Source organism: Peromyscus leucopus, chromosome 14, assembly GCF_004664715.2.
Source record: "Peromyscus leucopus breed LL Stock chromosome 14, UCI_PerLeu_2.1, whole genome shotgun sequence".
In the NCBI taxonomy this organism is placed as follows: Eukaryota; Metazoa; Chordata; class Mammalia; order Rodentia; family Cricetidae; genus Peromyscus; species Peromyscus leucopus.
This window is the reverse complement of record NC_051075.1, coordinates 13,354,523-13,380,428: the sequence shown is the minus strand read 5'-3', so window position 1 is coordinate 13,380,428 and position 25,906 is coordinate 13,354,523. Positions and strand designations below refer to the sequence as shown.

The window sequence follows — 25,906 nt, the reverse complement described above, 5'->3', positions numbered from 1 at the left end:
CCTTTAATCCCAATACTTGGGAGTCACACGCCTTTATTCCCAGCACTTGAGATCTTATGCCTCTGCTACCAGTATTTGGGAAGCACACAAGTGTCTTTAATCCCAGCACTAGGAAGAAAGTAATATGGCTGGGCAGAGAAAGGTATATGAGGCATGAGGACACGGGAACTGAAACCCTTTTGGCTAGAGAGCTTTTTCGGCTGAGGTCTCAAAGGCTTTCAAACAGATGATTTGTGGATTGGCAAGGTGAGACATGGCAGTGGCTTGGTCCTTTGTCTCTCTGATCTTTCAGCCTTTACCCCAGTATCTGGCTCTGGGTTTTTTATTATAAGACCATTTAGGATTTGAGCACCAAGCCGTAGTTGTAAACACCACTTCTCTAGCCTTACCTTGTTCCTCCACCGTCAATGGTGAGGATGCGGATTCCTCTGCCTTTCACTGGATCCACATAACCAATTAAGGCCAACATCTCTCTAACTGCAGCCTGAAGAGTTTCATCCTTAATTTGTCTAAGTCGTAATAAATATGGAATAATTTTTTCCTACATTAAGAAAAAAAAAAAACTTTGTTACTTATATCAAACCAAGAAGGAAAATATAGCTGGTATGGTAGCACAAATGTGGAATCCCAACATTAGGGAGATAGAGGCAGGGAAATCTGGAGTTCAAGACCAGCCTGTGCTAAACAGTGACACGCTGTAACAAAAAGAAAACAAGTATTTTTAGCTGACATGAGTAGATCATAAAATCAATTGTATTTATTACTTTCTCTGTAATTACAAATGATTACTTTATGACATGCTAATACCAGTAACAATTTAGCATATATTTGTCCTAATTTGAGGTTAAAAAAAAAAAAAAACAACAAAAAACTCAGCCTCTGGCTGAATATTTTCTTGAAATGTACAATGTTTGCCAAGTGGTATAATACACCCCTAAAATCCCAGCACTCAGGAGTCTAAGGCAGGAGGATTGTGAGTTTGAGGCCAGCCTGGGCTACAGAATAAATTCAGGCCAGCCTGAAATACATAGCAAGACTGCTTTAAAAAAAAAAAAAAAAGAAAACATCCAATACTCAATAGAGAAAATATATAAACTCTTAATATAATTAGTAATTTCGACAAAAAGCTGACATAAATTTAAGGTAAAAACTGAGCTGTGTATTAAATAATTTTTCCAGTGCATTACTCACTTGCTTCTTTTTCTGACCAAACAAATCTGAAATACTAGTTTTGGTGTTTGGCTTTTTGCCCTAGCTAGTACTGAGCTCCAAAGGACCCCTATAGGAATCTGAACCATGGTGGAGGCTACATATGCAAATTTCCATTCTGGTTAGGATGGAACAATTTGTTAAAGGTCCATGCCCATGCCAAGAGCAGCCACAAGAAGACCACCTTTCAAACGTACTACTGAGCTGATAATGTAGTATGGCGAGCAGCTTTCCATCTGAAGACGGCAGCTGCTGCCTGGAGCTGAGAAACTTGCTTTCTTCCCTTCAGGCATTTGCTGGTTCTGGGAAGACACAAAGGATAGAAAAGCTGCGCTTGGTTTAAAGAGGGCCACAAAGGAACAGAGAACCCAGCTAAGCATGTATTCCCACGAGGTTAGTGTGACAAAACTGAAGGCCTGGGGAGCTTATACTGCAGCTGATTTCAACTTAATTCAGTAGGATGCACAGGAGGGGGAAAATGCTAAACTTAAGGCTTCTGAAACACAAGATAATGTTTTGTATTCCTGAGTTTGTATGACCTAAGGCATGGTAGTAGGCCAGGAATATACCTTAAAAACAGGGAAAATTAGAGGTGTTCCCCAAACTCTAATCATCTTTAACTCAGCTCTGTCCTAACTTAGTGATAGTGTTCCATTTTGTATGTCAGCAGAGGAGCGAAGTAACTCTCTAGAAAAAGAAATCTAGAGCTTAAGTAATTTTTGAAAGATACAGAAGTCATGATGTATGTCAAATCAGTATCACACAGTCAAAAATCAGGGGTGATTCTATTAAGATTACCAATAAAAGATGCTTAAATCATAGTAACATTAATAAAATTATACTTCAAAACACCAGAGTTATAAACTAACAAAATAAGCCTGACGAAAAATGTATAAGGCATTCACACTTTAGAATTTTTAAATACTGATGGAAAACAAAGATCAAACTGATACTTAATTTACCATAAAATGTTTTACTGACTCAAGGCAATCTTAGCATAATTTTCTTCTTTTTGTTTAACGTTAAAATTCATATGGAAACACGGCAGATTAAGAATAGCCAAAGTAGGGGCTGTAGGGCTTGGTAAGTAACTAAGAGCACTGGCTGAACTTCCCACTGGGTTTCAATTCTCAGCACCCATATGGAAGTACACTACTGTAACTCCAGTCCGGGGATCTGAGGCCCTCTTCTGGCCTCCACAGGGCACCAGATTCACCTGTTACCACAGACTGACATATAAAAATAAATAAAAAAGAAAAGGAAGAAAAATAATAGCAAAGCTAGGAAGCTGGACAGATGGTTTAGTGGTTAGAAACATGCTGCTCTTGCTGAGATCCTGAGCTTGGCTGCCAGCATCCACATTTGGTAGTTTCCAACTACGTGTAACTAGCTCTTAGTGGGCCAGTGCCCTCCTCTGGCCTCCACAGGCAACTTTGACTTGCATGCACATGTACCTACATAGACACACATGCATATACATAGCTTTAAAAAATTAAAATCAGTCATTTATTAAAAAAGAAAAGCTGAGTTAAAAATTATGAGGAAGAACAAAGGTAAAAGACTTACAAAACTGGACATTAAGTTTATCATAAAGTTAAAGTAATCTAGGAAGTACAGTGCTGGAGCAAAAATAGATAAATATACTAGCAGAACGAAATACTGTGTCCAGAAATAGACCATTACAAAAAATGGACCCATAAATAATTGCCTCATTTATGACAAGTTTTTTTTTTTCAATAAATGGTTGCTTGTTCAACTGGACATGTATATTACCTATCAGAACTTTTACCTTACACTATAAAATCAAATGTACTCTAGATAAACAATACACACAAGTGTGAAAGGTAAAACAAAATTTTTAAAGAAAACCCAGAAAAACACTTAGGGTAGGAAAAAATTTTTTCTTTTTAAAATTTAATTTCATTTTTTTGAGAACTTCATATATAAGTTCTACACCTACATCATTTCCTCCTCTCCTCTTATGTTCCCCTCCCTCCCAAATTCATGACCTCTTCTTCTTTGTTGTTGGTGGCAGTGGTGTGTGTGTGTGTGTGTGTGTGTGTGTGTGTGTGTGTGTGTGTGTGTTTGTGAGGGGGGGAGGGGGAGGGGAGGGGGAGGGGAAGGGAGAGGGAGGGAGGGGAGGGAGGAGAGGAAGGGGAAGGAAGAGGGAGGGAGGGGAGGGAGGGAGAGAGGAGGGAGGGGAAGGAGAGGGAAGGAGGGAGGGAGGAGGGGGAGGGGAAGGGAGGGAGGGAGGGAGGGAGGGAGGGAGGGAGGAGGGAGAGGGAGAGGGAGAGGAGAGAGAGGAGAGAGAGAGAGAGAGAGAGAGAGAGAGAGAGAGAGAGAGAGAGAGAATATAGAACCTACTGAGTTCTATTAAGCTTTGCCTGAATGTACATGTGTCCAGGGGCTGATTGCTTGGGTTTGAACAACCCATGTGGGAGCTCTTCCCTGGAGGAAACTGGTTCTCCCTCTCTTAGCAGCCACTGACTGCCTGTAGTTCTTCATTGTGGAATCTCGCCAACCCACATAACATTTCAACTGCTATTATCTTATGCCTGTCTTGTTCAGGCAGCTGTGATTTCCTGGGTACACTGTCCCTGTCCTATCCAGGGGACACAATCTAGAAGCAACTATCCTGAGTCTCTGGGTGTCATAATCTTTCAACTACCACTGCTACAATTTTCCCTGAAAAAACAAAAAAAGCTTCTCTGATGAGTGGGTGAGCGCTACACTTATCAGGAAAAATATGAAGATTGAAATATTACTAAATACAACACATAAACGCATATAAACTGGGCTAAATTAAAACTAGTATCTGTTCATTTTTTTAAAAGACTGAAAGATAAGCACAGGTGGTAAGACACTGTACACTTACACGTTCTCCTAGAGAACTTGTAACCTTAACATACAACAGAACTGCATCAACCAGAAGAAAAGCTGGTTAACCCCCACATGGTGGTGCAGATCTACAAACCCAGCACTTGAAAGGCAGAAGCAGAAGGTGGGAGAAGATCAGGCCAGCAAGAGCTACATAGCAAGTTTAAGGTCGGGCTAAACTTCATAATGAATCTATCTGAAGAATACAAAGAAGATTAAAAAAAAAAAAAACCTGCTTAAAACATTAGGCGAAATTGGCAAAAACAAGCTGAGTGGGCAAAGTATACAGCCAAGCAACACATAATGCAACTTCTTCCGTTCATTGTTATTAAATTAGTATTTAGGGGAAATGTGGCAACTTTCTTCCAACTACCTATATTTTCATTCCTGACTGATTTGAATTGAATTTCTATACCACATTTCTTCTCAGTTCTGAAAGTTTCTTTGATCTGGGATCAGTTCTCAAATATAAGAGAATCCTCAACAGTTCAACTATTAAGACAATTCCTAACAGACTAAAGCTGAAAATTACCCAGAAATCCATTACAGTACAAAGAATAAATTGTGACCTACCAGAATAAATACAAGCAACAAGGATGGACCATTTATAACTACCTACCACACTTTGAATAAATCCTATCTATGTGCCATGGGAAAGAAAGCAAACACACATGGAGCCCAAATTAATCTTTTCTGCAGAATACAGGAGGTGAGGAAGACTTATAGGGCACAGGCAATGTTCTGTTCGCTTCTATGCTGAGCCTGTGAACTTCACTTGACTCAAACATATCTACGTTAATCTTGAATAAGATGCTGTTAAGTCATTCTTTAAAATATATGCTGTATCTGAATGCTAGGTCTCTTGTAAAATTCATATCAGAACTTAGTTCCTGGTGAATTAATATTATAAGGTAGTATCTTTCAGGAAGTGCTTAGGTCATGAGACCTCTGTCTCAAGTATGAGATTAGAGACCTTGAGAAGGGGGCTGGAAGGAGATGATGCCTTATAACTAGTCACAAGCTGAATCATATAGCCAACAAACCTTCACCAGACCCCAGATCTGCCAGCAATTTTCTCTGGGCCTCTCAGTATGCAGATTATGAGAAACAGATTTCTATTGGATGTAACCCACCCAGTATAAGGTACTTGTTACAACAGCTCAGTGAACTAAAATAGTAATTCTATTTAGATCTCTCCTTTCTGGCTATACCTGACATGAACACTATCTTTAAAAGAACACATATATTTCAAAATCGTACCTCTAAAAGATACATCTATATATGAAATATAAATCTCAAATTTTAGAAATATGAAATATTGAAGCTCTGTTATGTATGTGTCAGACAATGTAAAACTATTGAAGGGTACATTTCAAAGAAAAACTTTTCAGCAAGACAGAAGGTAGAAAAAGTATGAACTAACAACTGTCTGTATGGTAGACTTTTAAAAAAAAGCACTAATAAGTTTTTAATGAAATTGTAACAATATCATTATGGTATTTCCAAATCATTAAACATACAAGTAAACTTAGTACAGACACAGAGACTCATCTTCCTTGGTCACTTAGCTTCTCTTCAAATGGTCTATTTAATGAAGTCTAAACTTTGTTCACTACTCTATATGCAGAATACTGAAGCGAGGAAAGCTAATTGCTTACCAATTCAATTATTAGTTAAAATGTTTGGACTTCAAATGTAAAAGCACCATGGGACGGTGAATAAAAACCAGCAATGGCTTTCTATACTTTGTTTCCTGTCTTCTTTTTAGACAGAGTCTTGCTATATAGCCTAGGCTGGTCTTACACTAATGATCCTCTTGCCTCAGTCTCCCAAATACTGGAATTGAAGGTGTATTACATACCTGGCTATTTCATATTTTGAAAAAAGATTACATAGTAAAAACGTACTGCACTGCAATTAAGAATCTGACAATTATTAGGCAATGCAACTAACATATTTAAACTTATGCTCCATTTTTATATATGCTCAACTCCAAGTATAGATATTCACAATTATAGCAGAATTTATGTCACAGAACAAAAGTAATTCATTAGCCTAATGTGTACATAAAATAATGGGGCAATTACCAAATATATTGTGTGATTTGAAACAATTTTTAAATGAGAAAGACTTTGCATTCCCCACTTTAAAAGGTTTATTAAAATTTTTATTTCATGACAAATATTAAATAAGTTAGACAGAAATTACCTTGACAGCCACTCCTTTTCCTTCAGGAAATTCTAAAAGATGAAAAGTCAGTTCTTCAACCCTAGTAATACAGAGCTTTGGGTCAGCTGTTCTTCTTAAGGCCTGAACTAAGGCTCGAGTTCTGTTATCAATACTCACTCTTGCAATAATCTACAAGGTCACAGGAAACACATGATTAGGAGATAAAGTTATTCTATAAATGGTTAATGTTTCTTAGGCCCACCCTGAGAAACAACTTGCCTTTTCTCGCTGAAGAGACACACGCTTTTTCTCCTCTGCCTTCTTGTCTTTGCTAACAGCTTGCTCAGTTTTCACAGGCTCTTCCTCTCCTTCTGGCTGACTCCTTGAGTCAGACTTTAATTTGGGTACAAGCCCACCAATGTAACCACCGACTAAGGCTTGTACGCCTTCGGTGGGACGAGAAAGGAAGTTAGCAATACTTTGTTTTGCAGACACTGGAAGAACCTCAGGCAAGCGGCTAGGGCTGGAAGGTTTGTCCCCAGCATCTAGGGGAGATCCTGAGTCTGGCCCATCTGTCAGGATGTCAGGGGCAGGAGAACTGGATTTCTCTTCTTCAAGGTCTGACTTGTCCTGAAGATGTTTGTCTTCCTTTGTTTCAGACATATTTTCCTTGCGATTGAAGTATGAATTAATATGGTTCGCTAAAAAGTAGAATGACTCTCCAAATCTGGTGGTTATACCGTATGTGTAATGGAAAAGGCTCCGTTTATCTGTGTCTTCTTCTTTATCTGCAATGTAACTTTTCTGTTCGGCAAAAGAATTCTTTTCTGCTGATTTGTCACTATAGTTTTTCAGAGATTCAATGGCTTGTTTAACATTTTTTTGTTTTAACCAGCTCCTATCTGACACTTTCCTTAATATTCGAGAACTTGGCTTAAATTGAGCTAACCGTGAAAACATTTCATTTTGACTGCCAAAAATAGCCTTTGAAACAGAATTCCAAGTGCTTTTAATCCGGGACATACGAATGCTCACTTTTGTAAGTCCCTTGGGAGCAGAGGTGCTAAGTTTCAAAGTTCCAGTATGTAAGCCATGGCTGCCTGGAGAGTGCCAGCGCTTACTGCAGCCGGCTTCGCCTCGGCTCCATTGACAGCTTCTCCTACTTGTGTGAAAATCTCTGTGCACACTGATATGGGTCATTCGCCAGTCATGTTTAGAACATACAAAATGCAGCTGTTTGCTTCTCCAAATCCCACAAAGACTTCTTGAATTACTAAGGAGGTAAATATATATATCTACAGTCAAATTAATAGACATAACTTAAAAATCACTTATTTTCTATGTGACATTCTCTCATTTCATTCCTGAATGCTTCACTTAAGAAATTCCATAATTCATGTTCTTACCTGAAATGGTTAAAAAAAAAGATTAATTAGTATTCAAGTTAAAAATCAAAGTTGAGTTTATACACATGATTTTGTATCACAGCAACAAAAAATTTCAAAACAAGATGAAATAAGGCTGGAGAGACGGCTTAGCAGTAAAGCTCACTTGCTGTTCATGCAGAAGACCCAAGGTTCAATTCCAAGGTTCACAGCCCAGCTGTCTACAACCCCCAGTTTCAGAGGATAGATACCCACACTTCTGGACTCTGAGGACACTGCACAAATGTGGTACGCAGACATACATGAAGGCCAAACACCCAAACACATAACAAATAACAATATACAAAATTTTAAAAGATGAACTACTGTATTTCCAATATGGCTGGTGAGATTTAATTTTAAAAATAAGAGAAAATAATTAAAGGCTCGGTGCAGATGTCAGTGAGAAGTTGGGGAGTAGGACATTTAAAAGAAGAAATCAGAGACATTTCCTACTAAGTTTTTTAAATTATACTATTTTCTCTTTTTTATTATTATTAAATTCTTTACTAGCTTGAGACATTAGACTCTAAGCACTCTGAATACAAGAGTGAGACCTTTATCTCATCTGTTGTGAATCATTTATAGAATGCTCAAAACCATAGTGGATATGGTATTAAATGCTGAGGCAATACACAGGTTACTAAAGAACTTCCAGCTTAGAGCACGAAATGGCCATGTCAGTTGGGTGGTGGTGGCACACGCCTTTAATCCCAGCACTTGGGAGGCAGAGGCAGGCGGGTCTCTGTGAGTTAGAGGCCAGCATGGTCTACAGGGAGAGTTCCATGAAAAGTGCAAAACTACACAGAGAAACCCTGTCTCGAAAAACCAAAGAAAAGAAAAAAAGAAATGGCCATGTCAAGACTATCTCCCTTATCTAGTAATAACTTCTCATTAAAGAGGCTCCCTAATTTCCCTTATCCAGTAATTTCTCATTAAATTAAGGGAGATGGGTGATGGCTCAGTGGGTAAGGTGTTTGCTGTGCAAACATAAAGACCCAAGTTACACTTGTAAACTGATCCCAGATGTTGACTTCTAGTCTATACACACATATACACCACATCAGAAATTATGTTCAGCAGCTTGCAAGTGGTCATAACTGCAATATAGAAAAACATAAATAGGGGTAGCCTAAAATGGACAAGAGACATAAATAGGCCATCCACAGAAAAATAAAACAGTAAAAAATAAAAATATTTATAAAATAAGGGCTGGAGAGATGGCTCAGCGGTCAAGAGCACTGGCTGTTCTTCCAGAGGTCCTGAGTTCAATTCCCAGCACCCACATGGTGGCTCACAACCATCTGTAATGAGATCTGGTGCCCTCTTCTGGCTTGCAAGCATACATGCAAGCAGAACACTAGATACATAATAAATAAATCTTTACAAAAACTATTTATAAAATAAAAAAACACCAAATAAAACATTTTGGCCAGGTTTGGTGGCATATGCCTAGGCTTACAAGGAAGTCATAAATTCAAGACTAGCATGAGCTTCATGGTGATAAGTGGCTTGGGTTACAGGGTGAGATACTGAACGAAAAAACAAACAAAAGCCCTATCCTTTTAACTAGTAAAAATGTGGGCTCCAGACAAACCTCAGAAATACCTGAGACAGACCTCATCTACTATATGAAAGGTCACACAATCAATTTCTAGTACTAGCCATGGGTGGGCAGGTAGCAACTGAGAAAAATACAAGTGCTATCCACTGTTGATAATGGGTTAGGAAAATAGGATCCAGAAGCTACTTGACAAAATCTGATGAAATTTTATCATTTATTCATTCATTCATTCAATTTATTTATTTATTTATTTGTTTATTTATTTATTTATTTATTTATTTATTTATTTATGGTTTTTCAAGACAAAAGTTTCTTTGTGTAGCCCTGGCTGTTCTGGAACTGGCTCTGTAGACCAGAATGGCTTTGAACTCAGAGGCCTGCTGACCTCTGCCTCCACATAGTGCAGGGATTATAGGCAAGGGTATGCCACAACCACCCTGATATCTGAATATATTTTAAATCACTGTTAAATTTTAATTATTTTTTTAACTATGAAGAAAAGTCAGACCAACAAAGGAGATGCTATTTCCTGTGAAAAGAAGTAATTCTGGGAAATGAAGAAGTGGGTCAAAACGAAACACAGCTTTAACCTTAAAGAAAATAAAACAGTATATTCTCGAGCCAAATATGAGTGAGTATGGTCTGAGCACGTAAGATTCAGGCTGACCACTATAGATGTAGCTATATATATATATTAGTAGTTATGGAGCAAAGAAAGTCATAAATTATGGTATTGAGACCTGGATCCCTATGGAGAAGCACAGAAAGATAGGATACAGCAGAGCAAGTAAAACTATAATATAGGAGGCTACCTGGAAAACAGAACCCCAAGAAAGACACGAGGATCGCCCAATGATGGAGAAATGGCTGAGATCTACATGAACAACCTGGACATGAGTGGGAGCAATGAAGGGCGAGGGTCGAGGGAAAGAGAGCCTGTGGGAGCGGGAGATATCAGCTGGATCAAGAACAGAGAGGGAGAACAAGAATAGGAGACCATGGTAAATGAAGACCACATGAGAAAAGGAAGAGACAAAATGCTAAAGAGGCCCACAGAAATCCACAAAGATACCCCCACAAAAGACAGCAATGGCCAAGAGACAGCCGGGACTGACCTACTCTGGTAATGGGATAGCCAAACACCCTAATAGTTGTGCCAGAAACCCCATCCAAGGACTGAGGAATCTGGATGCAGACATCCACGGCTAGGCCTGGGTAGAGCTCCGGAGTCTAATTAGCGAGAAAGAGGAGGGTTTATATGAGCGAGAATTGTTGAAACCAAGGTTGGATAAAGCACAGGGACAAATAGCCAAACGAATGGAAACACAAGAACTATGAACCAAAGGCTGAGGGGCCCCCAACTGGATCAGGTCCTCTGAATAGGTGAGACAGTTGATTGGCTTGATCTGTTTGGGAGGCATCTAGGCAGTAGTACCAGGTCCTGGGCTCATTGCATGAGTTAGCTGTTTGAAACCTGGGGCTTATGCAGGGACGCTAGGCTCAATCTGGGAGGAGGGGACTGGACATGCCTGGACTGAGTCTATCAGGTTGATCTCAGTCCTTGGGGGAGGCCTTGCTTTGGAGGAGGTGGGAATGGGGGGTAGGCTGGGGGGAAGGGGAGGGGGCAGGAAGAGGGAGAACAAGGGAATCTGTGGCTGTTATGTAGAACTGAATAGTATTGTAAAATAAAATAAATTAAATTAACAGAAAAAAAACTATAATATAGGTTTCGGTGTTCCTATCTGAGAACATTCATAGTTTTTGAACTCATCTATTGCTGTGGTAAGACACTATGACCCTAACAACTTATAAAAGAAAGCACTTAATTTGGGGATTACAGTTTCAGAGGGTTAGTTAGGAGTCCATGAGAAAGCAAAAGCATGGTGGCAGGAATAGTTAAGAGCTTTATTAGGGTTACTACCGATGTGATTAAACACTATGACCAAGGAAAAGGCAACATGCCCATCCCCAGTAACATACTTCCTTTAACAAGATCATACCTCCTAACAATTCACTGACTGGGGATCAAACATTCAAACATATAAGCCTATGGAGGCCATTTTCATTCAAATCACAAGCACAGGCTTACATCTTGAATCAAGTAGGCGGCAGAGAGCGCTAACTGGGAGTAGGAAGGAAGGGCATTTGAAACTTCAAAGTCTGTCCCCACTAACTACTTCCTCCAACAAGGCCACACCTCTTAATCATTCCCAAACAGTTCCACAAACTAGGAATCAAGTATTCAGATATTCAAAAATCTAGGAAGTCATTCTCAAACCACCACATTCAATTTCCCCCCACCAAAGGCTTGTGGCCATATAATGCAAAATCCATTTAGTCCAACTTCAAAGGTCCCCGTAATCTTTCAGTCTCAACAGTTTAACTCAACACAGTTTAAAAGTCCAAAGTCTCTTGTGAAACTCAAGGCAACCTCTTAATTGTAACCCCATGTAAAAGCAAAAGCAAAAACTAAATTATATATACTTCCAACATAAAAAAGCACAGACTATAACCATTCCAATAGTGAGGAAATACTATATCAAAGCAAGACCAAAACCCAGCAGGGCAAACTCCAAATCCTATAGCTCCATGTCTGATGTCAAAGGACTTAGATGGCTCTTCCCTTCCATCTTTGCTGACTGCAACACACTTCTCTTCCTTGGGCTGGTCCTACTCCCTGTCTGTAGATCTCCTTGGCATATGTCTCATGACTCTGGTGTCTCCAACATCTTGAAGAGGATCTTGCTTTCACTTTCATAGCTTCACATAATGTCCTCAGAGACTCTTGCCCTCTTGGGGCCTTCATTCAGCCCCCTACCCTGTCACATGTTGCCTGGCCTCAACAGCTCTCCTTAACCATAGAGGAAGATTATACAACCCCTTTACTCATGTGTGGTGATATATAGTGTACCCTAATAAATTTTGCCTGAAGATCAGAGAACAAAACATGCCACTAGATTAAACACAGAGTTCAGGCAGTGGTGACACACGTTTAATTCTAGCACTCAGGAGGCAGAGATCCTACTTGATCTCTGTGAGTTCAAAGCCACCTGGACTACAGGAGATTGACTCAGTCTAGGAGAGAAAACAGGGCCAGGCAATGGTGGCACAAACCTTTAATCCCAGTACTGTGAAGCACACATGCTTTTAATCCCAGGAACTGAAAGCTGGGCAGAGAAAGGTATGTAAGGCATGAGTAAGGTCATTCCGCTGGAGGCCTATCAGCTGAGGCCTTTTCAAGCTGAGGAATTGGAAGGTGAGATATGGCAGTGGCTTGTTCCTTTGTCTCTCTGATCTTTCAGCCTTTACCCCAGTATCAGGTTTTTTATTTAGACCATTCATGTTACACTCATGTGTCTTTCATGACTCTAAAGCCCGAACTACTTAGATGACACTATGAAGTTTGACTGTCCATATGGGAGGAAACCTGGTCCTATTGAATCACATTTGCATAAGATTCCCTTTGTAGTTGCTTTTTAGAGGCAGAATATTCCTCAGGCATTTCCTTTCTACAAGTGGGAAGCATAGCTGGGTGCCTGCCCTGAGGGCATCCCTCCCTTTATTCCATTTTGGAACAGGCTTTTAACTTTTGATCTGTTTCAGCACAAGCCTTGGCTCCACTGTTAAATTTCCTGGGGCTCATTTTTGCTTCAAAATATACATTTTCTATTTCTTTTTGTCCTGCTTGCTCTTCTTCATTATAGACCCTCATAGGAGTGATTACAAGTAACCTTATGACAGTGCAGTCTTGGTATCTTCACCAAGGAAATTAATCCATTGCTTTTAAATTTTGCTTCAGGAAAATTTTTAGGACAAGGGCAGAATGCAACCACATTTTTTGCCAGAACATCACAAGAATGCTCTCTCTAGGCCAGTTGCTAAAATTGTTTTTCTCTGAAACCTCTTGAGCTAAGCCACCATAATCTACTTGCTTTTGGCACTACTGTATTGCAAGGGTCTACCAGGATGGTCTGTGAAGCCCCGCTCAGTGTTCAATTGTATTCCTAATCCAAACTCCTAAAGTCTTCCCCATTCCTCTTAAAAAACCAGTATCGACAGGCCCACCAACAATACCCCACTCCCTGGTACCAACTTCTGTCTTAGTTACTGTTCTATTGCTGTAATAAAACACTATGTCCAAGGTAACTTATAGAAGTTAAGTTGGGGCTTATAGTTTCAGAGGGTTAGGATCCATGACCATCAAGGCGGAGAACAGTTGCAACAGGTGTACAGGCATGGTACTAAATCAGTAGCTGAGAGCTTACAACCACAAACACAAGAATTTGTGTCTGATCCACAAACACAAGACAGAGCTAACTAGAAATGGTATAGGTTTAGAAACCTCAAATCCAACCCCCAGGGACTATCTTCAAAAAGACCACACTTCCTAATCCTTTCAAACAGTTCCATCAACTGGGAACCAAGGATGCAAACATATAACTCAATGCGGACCACTGACAGTCAAATTATCACATTAGTGATCTGTTAAAAACCATTTTAAATGCCTTGGCAGTTATAGAGTATACTAGGTCAGACATGGGGTTGAGCAATGAATGGCTTTCAGAGAAACTAAAAACAACTCAAGATAATTTGGTGCTTGTGACATAGTTTTATATCAACTAGACACAAGCTAAATTATTTGAGAGGGGGAACCTCAATTAAGATACTGCCTCCATAAAACTGTGTTGTAGGCAAGCTAGGGTATTTTCTTAATTAGTAATATGAGGGAAGTCGGAGCCCATAGTGGGCAGTGCTATCCCTGGGCTGGTGGTCCTGGGTTCTATTAAGAAAGCAAAATGAGCCAGTATTGGGGACTATGGGGGTCCAACCCCTCCTTAGTCCCTCCCAGGGTCCGGGAAGAATCTACAACCAGCTTATAATTAATCTTTGATGAAAAGAAATGAATCTATGTACACGAGACTCCTTAGTTCATACACTTTATTATTCTGTGATAGTTCTCTCTCTACACAGCTTCTATTCTGCTCTCATGTCTAGCTCCTTTCTTGCCTGATTTCTCTATATTTATCTACTGTCCCCTCTACGTTCTATCTTAATTCCGTCATGTAGTTCTGTCCCTTTTTGGTTCTCATCCATCTAGTTCTTTCCCCTATCAGCTCCTCTCCCATCTCCTTCTCTCTCATCTGGCTCTTCCTCATCTTGTTCTTCCTCATCTTCCATCTCGTTCCTCTAGTACTCTCTTCTAGCCCTTCAATCTAGTTCTTCCCCATCTCAGTTTGTCCCTCTCAAGTTCTTACCCATCCAGTTCTTCCATTCTCTTTTCTCTTCTCTGTCCTGTGCCCAGGAAGTCCTGGTATATACAGGGAGGTTCAAGCTAAATTGTGTAAAGCTATTACTTAACGTCCACCTCTCCTAGGTGGTGTCTCCTTGTAGAATTTACCGTAAGTCAGGAGACTTGCCTGTGGGCTGCTATCATTGTTAGTCCTCGGAAGTTGGGCGCCCCCCTGGGCTGTGTGTCCTTGTAGAATTTAAGTTGGGAGACCTGCAGGTGGGCTGTTATCATTGTTACCCTTGGAAGTTGGGTGCCCACTTGGGTGGTGTTTCCTGTAATCCTTGAAAGTGGCTAAGGGAGATATCTGATTCCAGAGAAAGTCTTTCCTGCGGCTGTTCTCCAAATACCTGGAATGTGTATGTCCAGAGAGTGATCAGTCCACACTGTTAGCCCTTCTTAGGGAAAAGTCAATTGGGAAAGCTATTAAGGCACACATGATTTTCATAACAGAATACAGCTGATCTATAACAAGCCAAGTAACACCAAAAACTCCTTGGGATTTGGCTTCCTCTGAAGAAATTCCCTGATCCCTCCAGGTAGTGACTTTGCCATAACCAGCTGAGTTCTTATGATTTATTTCTGCCACCTGCAGCAAGCCAGCCATGATAAGCAAGCTAGTAAGCAGCACCCCTCCTTCCTCCAGGTTCCTGCACAGCCTGAGATCCTGTCCTGACTTCCTTTGATGATGAACAGTGATATGGGAGTGTAAGATAAATAAACCCTTTCCTCCCCAAGTTGCTCTGGTCATGGTGTTTGAGCCCAGCCACAGAAACTCCTCTAACTAAAACAGTCCTGGATCTGTATATTCTGTTTACTCTCCTGAAGTAAAGGTCATTCAACCTTGTCCATCTTTAAACGATGCTGTTTCCTTCTGGGAACTTCAGTTCAGCGTGACCCTTGCAAGCTCATTTCTCTCCTATCCTCTGATAAAGGTGAGGCTGAGTAAACAGAAGGGCAGTCTTCATGAAATTGTTGACAAAGTCATTGAAGAATAATCCTTGGATACCATCAAATCTATCAGACACCAGGATCTGGGTCTGATTTTTTTTTTCTTCTTATATTTTCTGTATCTGAAATAAATGATGTGTATATTATATAAGTGGTTTTTATTTTATGTGTATGGGTGTTTACCACGTATGTGTCTGTGAACCATGTGCATATCCAGTGCTCATGAAAGCCAGAAGAGAATGTCAAAGTTACAAACAGTTGTGAGTCACCATGTCGATGCTGGGAACTGAATCCAGGTCTTCCACAAGAGCAACAAGTGGTCTTAACCACTGAACCATCTCTCCAGCCCTAGACATAAATATGGGATTATATATAGTTAAAATAATCAAGGACACAATATGGTCTAAAGAAAGAAAGGTAGCAGATAAGAGAGGCAGGCATTTTAACTTGTTTCCAACCCAAATCATACTCTAACTAGATTGACTATGTTTACAGTTATTTGTACTCTATGAAATATTTAATTTGATGTTTGGAGCATCTGAGACATGTTACTAGTTTTCAGTTTTCATTTATTTGAAGGGGGCAGGGAAGATGGATTCCATAGCTATAATCTCCTGTGGAATTCCTAGCTCTTATTTTAGACTTGTATTTAATATCTAAATTATTGTTAAGTTTTATTTGTAATTACTAATTGCATCTGTCTTACTATGTTAATAGTATATCAGATTTCAGTTTGAAGAAGTAAATGGATAGTCACATTACAGAAACAATCAGATAACAGTATAGTGTCTCTTTTCATTTCTTTTTTAAAAAATTGTCTTTTTCCCCAGATAACACTATTAGTGACAAGAGATAGAAATGAGATCTGACTTAAAATCAAGACTTTTCTAGATTTTGTCAGCATAGCTAAATCTCATTTTTAAATTTTATGTTCAAGAAATGGAAAAAAGACTCACTCTGCAATACTGTCTATTTTCTTCTCATTAGCAATATATGAATATTGGGTATATAAACATGTACATGTATATCCTAAGTATTCTATTGGGACACCTTTAAAGACCTTCTTAATCAAGAAACACTCACTTGTAGGGTAAGGTGACCCAAGTCTCTAATCCTAATACTTGGAAGGTAGAGTCAGGAGGATCTCTGTGAGTTTAAGACCAGCCTGGTCTCTAGCCAGGGCTACAAAGGGAAATTCTATCTCAAAAGCAAAACAGAAAGCAAACGACAACAAAAAAACCATGGGTTCTCAAGATATAAAGAACTATAAATTCTATTGTCATTATATCTGATTTTCTTTTACAGTTTGGAAAAAAAAACAAAACCCAGCCAACCCAAAATCTTTAGGTAGCCTTAAATAGGAGTCAATAGTCAAAGTTACTGTAAGGTAGGCCGACACTTGACTTTGTCTATATCTATAACTATACCTAACTATTAAAGGCTTCCCTGAGCCTTTAATTTGTAATACAACAATTCTGTTAAAATCAACAGCAAGTTTCAACAGGTTAGCCTCAATATTTTTTTTCCTTCTTAGCAGGAAGAAGTTTCATTGTTCGGGGCTTTGAAAGCTTGGATTTAAAATAGGAGTGGCCCCCAAGCAGAGCTTCTTATTTAATTTTTATTTTTGTATTTACTTTATTTGCTGTATAAGAGTGTTTTCCCTGCATGTATGCATGTGCAACACCTGAGTGCCTGGTACTTGAGGAGTTTAGTAAAGGGCATCATATCTCCTGGAAATGGAGTTACTGATGATCATGAGCCACCATGTGAGTGCTAGCAACTGATCCCAGGTCCTCTGCAAATGCAAAAGTGCCCTTAACTGCTGAGCTGTATCTCCAGCTCTGGAGTTTCTTTTGGGATTGTGAGACCAAAATGAGCCATCTTAGAAATAAGACCAAAATGCTTTCACCCTAAAATTAAGGCCTAAGATTTCTCCTTTTGGGAATAGGCCATTAGTTACTGAAACCAGTCTGTTCAGATTCCAGAAACCAGGAAGTGTAAAAGTACAGAGTCACAAGATAGTCACAAGGTAATGCCTGCCAGACTATGGAATGTCCTCTCCCTGGTTTCTAGGGTAACTGACCATAAAAATGCCCCACCTGAGGGCAGCCAATGAGAAATGGTGGCGGGCAACCACTCCCTTAAAAGTAAGATTAAGCCATAATTTCTAGAAAGCCCCTAGAAGCAAGCCAATCAGAATTGTACCCGTACTAGCACCCCTAAATGATGTAACCTTGTGATTTTTCCCTTTAAAACTGAGCTTGCACTCACAGTGGGCACTTCCTCCAGCTTCCACTGAGTTGGATGTATTGGACGAAGTCCCTGCCTAGGCTTGTACTGCTTTTGGATATCCAGAATTAAACCCTGCTTTTGCATTCCGGCATGCTCGTCTTTGGTGGTCTCTCTGGGGCTCACGATCTGGGCACAACAGGGATATCTAAAATAAGACTTTGTCAATTTAAAAATATACTAAAACATGATAGAAGAAAAGACTCTGATGAAAGTAACGAAGACTGTGACTTAGCATGAAGGCTTGGTTTAAGGAGGAAGAAAATGGACCAAGAAAACCATGACCACTAAGAGAACATAACAACATGATCTTCATCAGTAGTTTGCTAGAGCCAAGAATAGCACTGTTTTTACATTCAGAAAAATATACCAACAGAATCTGAAGTATCTCAGACAATCTTATTTAAAGCAGTAAGTAAATACAGCTTTTAACTGCTGAGCCATCTCTCCAACACCTATTCTACAACAAGACTGAAGAGAATCTTTTGAATCTTTTGTGTTACATCTTTTTTAATTGACAAAATCTGCTAGTTTTAGCCTACTTTCACTTAGTTCTTTGTATTTTGGTAGCTCACTGTGGAAAGATAAATAAATTTTGAATTTTTAAGTTTATATTTAAAAGTCTCTTGTAATAGATTATAATTCCATTAGCAAAGATGACTCTAGTCATTCTTCTTTTTTTCTTTTTTCTTTCTTTCTTTCTTTTTCTTTCTTTCTTTTTTTTCTTTCTTTCTTTTTTTTTTTTTTTTTTTTGACACAGGGTTTTGAAAGGACCAAGCAGATGCCATAACAGGCTGCTCAGTCTTCTCTCAGAGATCAGGCCTCAATTTCAGTTTCCTAAGACTGAGCAAGCAGTCTCTGGGAGGGCCGTGAACAAAAGATATAGTCCTTGCAGTAGCTCCCTTTCTGCACGTACTCTAACTGCTCAAAGTTCAGCCAGATGTTTACTGTCTGGGACCCCTCACCAACTTAAGAGTTATGTGTATGAGTCAAGGACAGAGCCTAGACCACTGAGCCAGCCCCCACACTCAGTGTGTGCTTGGCCAGCCAGCCCCCATGGTGGCTCAAGGACAAAGCCTGGGACTTGTGCTGGACTGCCCCCAAAGTGATAACTGTAACCACCAACCAGTAAATTCAAAGGTTACATACCCTCACCCAATTAAAAGTGAACAGAGATAAAAATAAACCAATCTGAGTTGCACCTGTACAAAACCCCCCAACCCCCCTGAAGGGCTTGTGGTTTAAAAGCTAGCCTCACAAAGAAAGAGCAACTCCTCCCTGCCTCACTGTATTGGGTGTAGGAATGAGTTCCCTGTCTACTTGCATCTACAGAATAAACCTTGCTGTTGCATTCTGGACATCCAAGGTCTTCGGTGGTCTCTTTGGGGTCATAATCTGGGCATAACAGTTTCTCTTTGTAGCCTTGGCTGTCCTGAAACTTTCTCTGTAGACTAGGCTGGCCTGGAACTCACAGAAATCCTCCTGTCTCTACCTCCTGAGTGCTGGCATTAAAAGTGTGTACCACCACTACCCAGCTAGTCTTTATTTTCATTAATTATTTTATAAGAAGAAAACTGATATTTTCAAAAAAGGTGTAGATCTTAGATTGAAAATAATGTCTTTGGCTAAGGAAGTCAAAAGCTTTTGTCAATTCTGACAATTAAAATTTTTGTACAGCCATTTGTTGGTAGAACTAACCCAAAAGACTGAATGATAAACACAATAAAATGTTGTATAATAGGTCAAACTTTATAAACAGATTTAAATATTTGTTTACTAAAGTGAGTTTAATCATCATTATGTACTTTAACAGGAATACCTCCACTAGGAATAATTCTTTCTAATAGAATTTTTCCTACTGCTAAGGATGTAGTTTTCCAGCAAGGGAAAGCTTTAACTCACTGGGAAAACAAACAGACTGACAGACTAGCACTAACACATCATTATATCCTTGTATCAGAGTCATTTGGATAAAATACAATTGTTCAATTTTAAATATCTCGTTTGCTAGAGGGATAAAACAAGAATTCCGCCGGGCGGTGGTGGCGCACGCCTTTAATCCCAGCACTGGGGAGGCAGAGGCAGGCAGATCTCTGTGAGTTCAAGGCCAGCCTGGTCTCCAAAGAGAGTTCCAGGAAAGGTGAAAAGCTACACAGAGAAACCCTGCCTCAAACAAACAAACAAACAAACAAACAAACCATGAAATCCTTGTTTTTCTATGCCTTTTTTAAATCAGAAAGTTAAAAGTTTTAAATTTTATTATTAAGTTTAGTGGGTAAGTATGTGTGTATGTCAGAGGACAACTCGTGGGAGTTGATTCTCTCCTTCTATCATATATTTCCTTGAGCTCAAACTCAGGTTATCAAGATAGGGGGCAAATGCTTTTATCCACTGAGACATTTTGCTAGCACAAAAGTTACGTTTTGATTTTATGCTAGTGTATTTAATATTTACCCAGAGAGCTTTAAATAACATATAAATAAATATAATGAATATAGAATATATTTACAGTTTAGCTTTTACAAACTTTTTGGTGACATATTTTGGTCTTTTAGGTTTGTATTTAGATTAAATATCTTATTTTACAATATAAAAATCCTCCCTTAATATTACAAGTAAAAGTGAAATACTTTAGGATGAAAATCTTACTTTACAATACAAAAATCTTTCCTTAATGTTATGAGCCAAAGCAATCAATATACTAATTTATGAATTTGTTAAAGGAAAGTTAATTCCAAATTACACTTACGATGTAACCTAAGGACACAAGTTCACACTGTGAAGCTATAAAATTCTTACCTGTTGCAGGCCCCAGGTAAACTTCACTGTTACTTGGATTTTTTTTATTTATTTATTTATTTATTTATTTATTTATTTATTTATTTATTTTGGTTTTTCGAGACAGGGTTTCTCTGTGTAGCTTTGCGCCTTTCCTGCAACTCACTCTGTAGCCCAGGCTGGCCTCGAACTCAGAGATCTGCCTGGCTCTGCCTCCCGAGTGCTGGGATTAAAGGCGTGCACCACTACCGCCCGGCAGAATTTTTTTTTTTAAGTTCTTTTATAAATTTTCTTTCCTTGTTCTCAGAACAGTTTGAGTTACAGAATGTTACATTCCAGTGGGAGGACACATAAGGGAGACAAGCATAGAAAGAGCCAAAAAATTTTAAATGTTAATCATGTCACTGCGGAGTTCCATGCAAACGTATCTGGCCCTTTGAATAACTGAGGGACCTAGCAAGTGGCTACTCTCTGCGGAGGGACAGAATGAATAGAGTGGCGCAGCGTGGACTGGAGACTTGCTACTGTGACCAGTGATGGCAGGGTGGGCCCAGAACACTGGTATCTTCATTAGAAAATCTGAGAACATTCATTTTTATATGCACAGACTTCCTGCCTTAATCTGAAGTTTCTCTTTGCAATGAACAACAGTCCAGAAAATGGTGCAGAGAACAGCGCCCAAGAACAGATAACAAAGGTGCTGAGAATAAGTGACGCTGAGTGCTTAGACCTAAACAGGACATTTGTACTACCTACTGTTAGGCTCAGGGATCATCACAGAAAAAGAGCCAGAATGAGTAAGAGCCAAAAGACAGGGAGAAGGAAATGCTGTCTTCCGGACAGAGTGCAGCCAAGAATCATGACTTCACAGCAGCTGTGGCTGCCTGCAATGGGCCTAGACAGCTGTGGAATAATCCTTGTGTACACTGTGAAAATCTGTTGCTCTCGTTGTTAATAAAAAGCTGATTGGCCAATACCTAGGCAGGATTTTCGCAGCAGAGAGAATGCTGGGAAAAAGCAGGGCACAGTAAAAGGAGTCTTGGGAGAGAAGCAAGATGAATGTACTGTGTTGAAAGAAGGTACCTCCACGTGGTAGAGAGTAAATAAAAAAAAAATGGGTTAATTTAAAATGTAAGAGTTAGCTAGTAACAAGCATAAGCTATCGGCTGAACTTTCATACTTAATAAGAAGTCTCCCTGTCATTTATTTGGGAGTAGCTGCTGGGACAGAGAAACTCTGCCTACGCTATACAAGACTGCATTTATCAACAATCAATCAAAGATAATGGGGGCTCTACCTATCCCTGATGAACTACTGGCTGCCGACAGACTGAAGGGGAGCAGTCTTTGTCTTCGGTTGTGCACCCAACAGAAGAGCCCATCAGGTTTCAAATCTATGAACTCAGGGGGCTTCAGAGAAAGAGAGGAATGTGAGAAAGGGATCTGTGTGTATGGGTGGTAAAATAAGAATGGGAAAGAAGTTTAGAGAGAGTGGGTAGTTACAATAACCAAAATATACTTTATACATAAATGAAGTTGCCAAAAATAAAATAAAAGTTATTTTAAAAATACCCTGGGGGGCGGTGGTGGCGCACACCTTTAATCCCAGCACTCGGGAGGCAGGGGCAGGCAGATATCTCTGAGTTCACGGCCAGCCTGGTCTACAGAGCGAGATTCAAGACAGGCACCAAAACTATACAGAGAAACCCTGTCTCGAAGAAGAAGAAAAAAATACTCTGAATGTAAACTGTCTTAACTTTCAACTAAAAAAAAAGCCAGAACTGAAGTTCACATGACAAATGCTTGCCTAGCATGGATAAAGTCCTGGGTTCAATCCCTGGCACTGCAAACACTGGGAATGACAGTGCACACCTGTTACCCTAGTCCTCAGGAGTAGAAGCGTGAGGATCAGAAGTTTTAAGTCATCCTTAGCTACACAAGGAGTTCAGGACAGCCAGGGCTCCAGGAGACACAGTCGCTAATAAAACATTTGTTCTCAACCTGTGGGTCATGATTCCCAAATCCATTGGTAAAAATAAGATATGTATATTACAATTCATAACATTTGCAAATTATAGTTATGAAGTAGCCACGAAAATAATTTTTTGGTCTAGGGGTCACCACAACATGAGGAACTGCATTAAAGGGTCACAGCATTAGGAGGGCTGCAAATCACTGCTTTAAATCAAAGTAAAAATGAAAAACAAGATTCACCAATTTAAAAAAAATTTGTTTTCTCTCTGCAATAAACTTTCTTCATTGTCAAGGGCAAACATGGATGGAAAGTGATATTCAAGCAAATGGCATCTGAAAGCAAGCAGGGGAAGCTAGTTCACAACTGACAAAGAAGGCTTGATGTCAAGTTAGTCTGAAAACACACAGAAGGGAACTCTATAAAAGGGACAATCCATTAACAGCATGCAACGAGTGTAACACACACACATCAGTCTTGGTGCACCAGACTTCACAAAAACGGACGGACACTAATGGTCATAAGCAGACAGGTTCTGAACAATAATGCAGATGACTTTCATATCCTACTCAGAATGTTTCAGAACTGATCCTCAAATTTACAAAGAAGCTTCAGATAAAAACTTGACCAAAGATCAAAAGTGCTTAACATACTCTGAAGAATATTTCACTCACAGCTGTGGAAAATGCATTCTTCTCAGCAACTCAAGAAACTTCCTTTAAAATATGCCCTATTTTAGGCCACAAAGCAAATCCTAACCAATTTTTAAAAATTCTTGTATTTTATCAGATCATAATGGAAGAAATCTAGAAATAAACAGCCAGACAAAAAATATGGGTATTAGAAAATACACTTTTCAATTCATAGTCAGTTCATAGAATCAAATGAAAATGAAAACTCAACTTATCATAACGTGTAGAATACAGCATAGATAAGTTTAAAGAGTGAAGCACATAGCTATGAATATCCGAATTTAGAAATCAGAGCAGTAACAAATAAATAACTTGCTAATATACTTCAAGATCTTAGAAAAACAAAAAGTCAAACTCAAAATTACTACCTTTCTCCTAGTACTGGGGACTGAACCTAGGGTTTCTTATATGTTACCATATGTATGTACCAGTTCTGTACCACTGAGATATATGCCCAAGTCTCTTTTTTAATTCATTTGGATAGAGTCTCATTAAATTGAACAGAGTGTCCTTGAATTCACTCTGTAGCCACGCTAGGCTTGAGCTTGTAATCTTACTCTCTCAGCTCCCTAGCAGGTAGGTTTATAAACCTGCACCACTAGTCCCACCCAATCAGTAGCTTTTCTATGTACCAACAATGAACTTGCTAAGAAAAAAAATAGGAAATTAATTCCGTTCACAATAGCCACCAACTCCAAAGAAAATACCTATAAGTAAACCAAAGCAGCTAAGAGACCTCTATAGTAAAAAATAAAATATTGAAGAAAAAGGAAATTAAAACACTGTAAGGTAGAAGGACTTCCCACAGTCATAAAGCAACATAATCAATATAATTAAAATGCCTTTATTACTAAAAGACATATACAGATTCAATGCATCCCCACCAAAATACCAATAATATTCTTTATGAAGTAGAAAAAAAAATCCTAAAATTCAAAATAGCCAAAGTAATCTTGAGCAAAAGCAGATGGACTCTAGAGCCGTAACAAAAGCATAGTATTAACATAAAAACAGACAGGCCAATAGATGGAACAGAACAGAGTCAAGAAATAAACCCATGCACTGATTCTTGAGAAAGAAAACAAAAATACATGTTAAAGACAACCTCTGAAAACCAATGACAGCATGAGGTTTGCAGACAAATGGATGGAACTAGAAAATACCATCCTGAGTGAGGTAACCCAGACTCGGACAAACATGGTATGTACTCACTCATAAATGGATACTAGATATAAAGCAAAGGACAATCACTGCAACCCACAGATCCAGGGAGGCTACCTAGCATGGAGGATCCTAGGATGACTGTGGCTTATAAGTTTTGGTTTTGCCCAATCAACGGACAAGCTTTAGTGAAACATTTCACTATTAGGATAAGAATTTGTACCTTATCAAGCTGATGAAAGGAAATGCTGGCTGTACTCTCAGGAGGGAAGGCTAAAATCTTTTTAGATTATGGATTAAACTATAGAAAAATATCTATCATACATCAAACAGTGAAAAAGGTGAGTAGGAATCTCACTTACACAACTTAAGTAAAACATAGCTCCCTGAACAGATGAAGATAAGTTTCTTCTGTGTCCCAAAATCTAATCATATGTATATGTATAATTCAGCTATTATTTGGCTTAAAAGGGCTTATTGAGAAATATTATGATTTTTACTATTTTCTACAGAGAAAATATTTTCCATTTTCAAATAACCCTGGACTTTTGAACTATAACCTGTTTTTTTGTTTGTTTGGTTTTGGTTTTGGTTTTTCGAGACAGGGTTTCTCTGTGTAGCTTTGCACCTTTCCCGTAACTCACTTTGTAGACCAGGCTAGCCTTGAACTCAGAGAGATCTGCCTGCCTCTGCCTCCCGAGTGCTGGGATTAAAGGGGTATATAACCTGTTTTTATGTTTAAACTGTGTATTGTTTCTCCTGCAGTTGTACACAAAATGTTTTTACATTAGAAAAAGGACAAGTACTATAGAATTGTATTACATGAAATATATAGAATATACAAATTCATAGAGACAGAAAGATTAGACATTATCTCAAGATGGAGAAGAAAGGAATATAGAGCAATGATTTCCTAGATACAGAGTATCTGTTTTGTGTAATGAAAAAGCCCCACAAACAGATAGTAGTATCAGGACATAGTATCATGAATGTAATAAATCGTATCATAAATATAGTTATTGAATGAATACTGCTAATGTAATCAATGAATACCACAAATGTAATTAATATCATGAGTATAATTAATGAATATCATGAATGTAATTAATATCTTGAATGTAATTCATGCCACTGAGTTATGAACTTAAAAATGGTTACAATTGCAAATATTATATTCATTTAAAAAAATAAGGTGGGATGTAATCACCATACATTATATGTGTGTATGAAATTGAAGACAGCGATGTTCTAAAATAGAAAGTGGTGATGGTGTAATGGGCCTATGAGGATGCTGGACTAAAGTCTATCTAATTGTATGAACAGGCAAATTGTATACTATGTGAATTATTTGTCAATAAAGATTTTGGGGAGAGATGGCTCACAGGTGAAGAGCACTGGCTGTTCTTCCAGAGGTCCTGAGTTCAATTCCCAGCAACCACATGGTGGCTCACAACCATCTGTAATGAGATCTGGTGTATTCTTCTGGCCTGCAGGGATACATGCAGACAGAACACTGTATACATAATAAATAAAT

At 38.9% G+C, this 25,906-nt stretch overlaps 1 protein-coding gene across 3 annotated transcripts in view; it reads right to left on the bottom strand.

Annotated features, from left to right (window-relative positions):
* The window catches only part of Pnpla8 (patatin like phospholipase domain containing 8), a 69,339-nt gene that overhangs the window by 37,276 nt on the left and 6,157 nt on the right, over positions 1-25,906 (bottom strand). For 2 of the 3 annotated variants that reach the window (XM_037210510.1, XM_028882740.2), the window contains exons 2-4: positions 6,535-7,661; positions 6,295-6,444; positions 390-541 (exon numbers count right to left, since the gene is read on the bottom strand). In XM_037210510.1, coding sequence (XP_037066405.1) covers positions 390-541; positions 6,295-6,444; positions 6,535-7,572 — 1,340 coding nt within the window. In that variant the 5' untranslated portion in view covers positions 7,573-7,661. The remainder of the gene's footprint in view (positions 1-389; positions 542-6,294; positions 6,445-6,534; positions 7,662-25,906) is intronic. The other variant, XM_037210511.1, reaches the window with a different exon arrangement.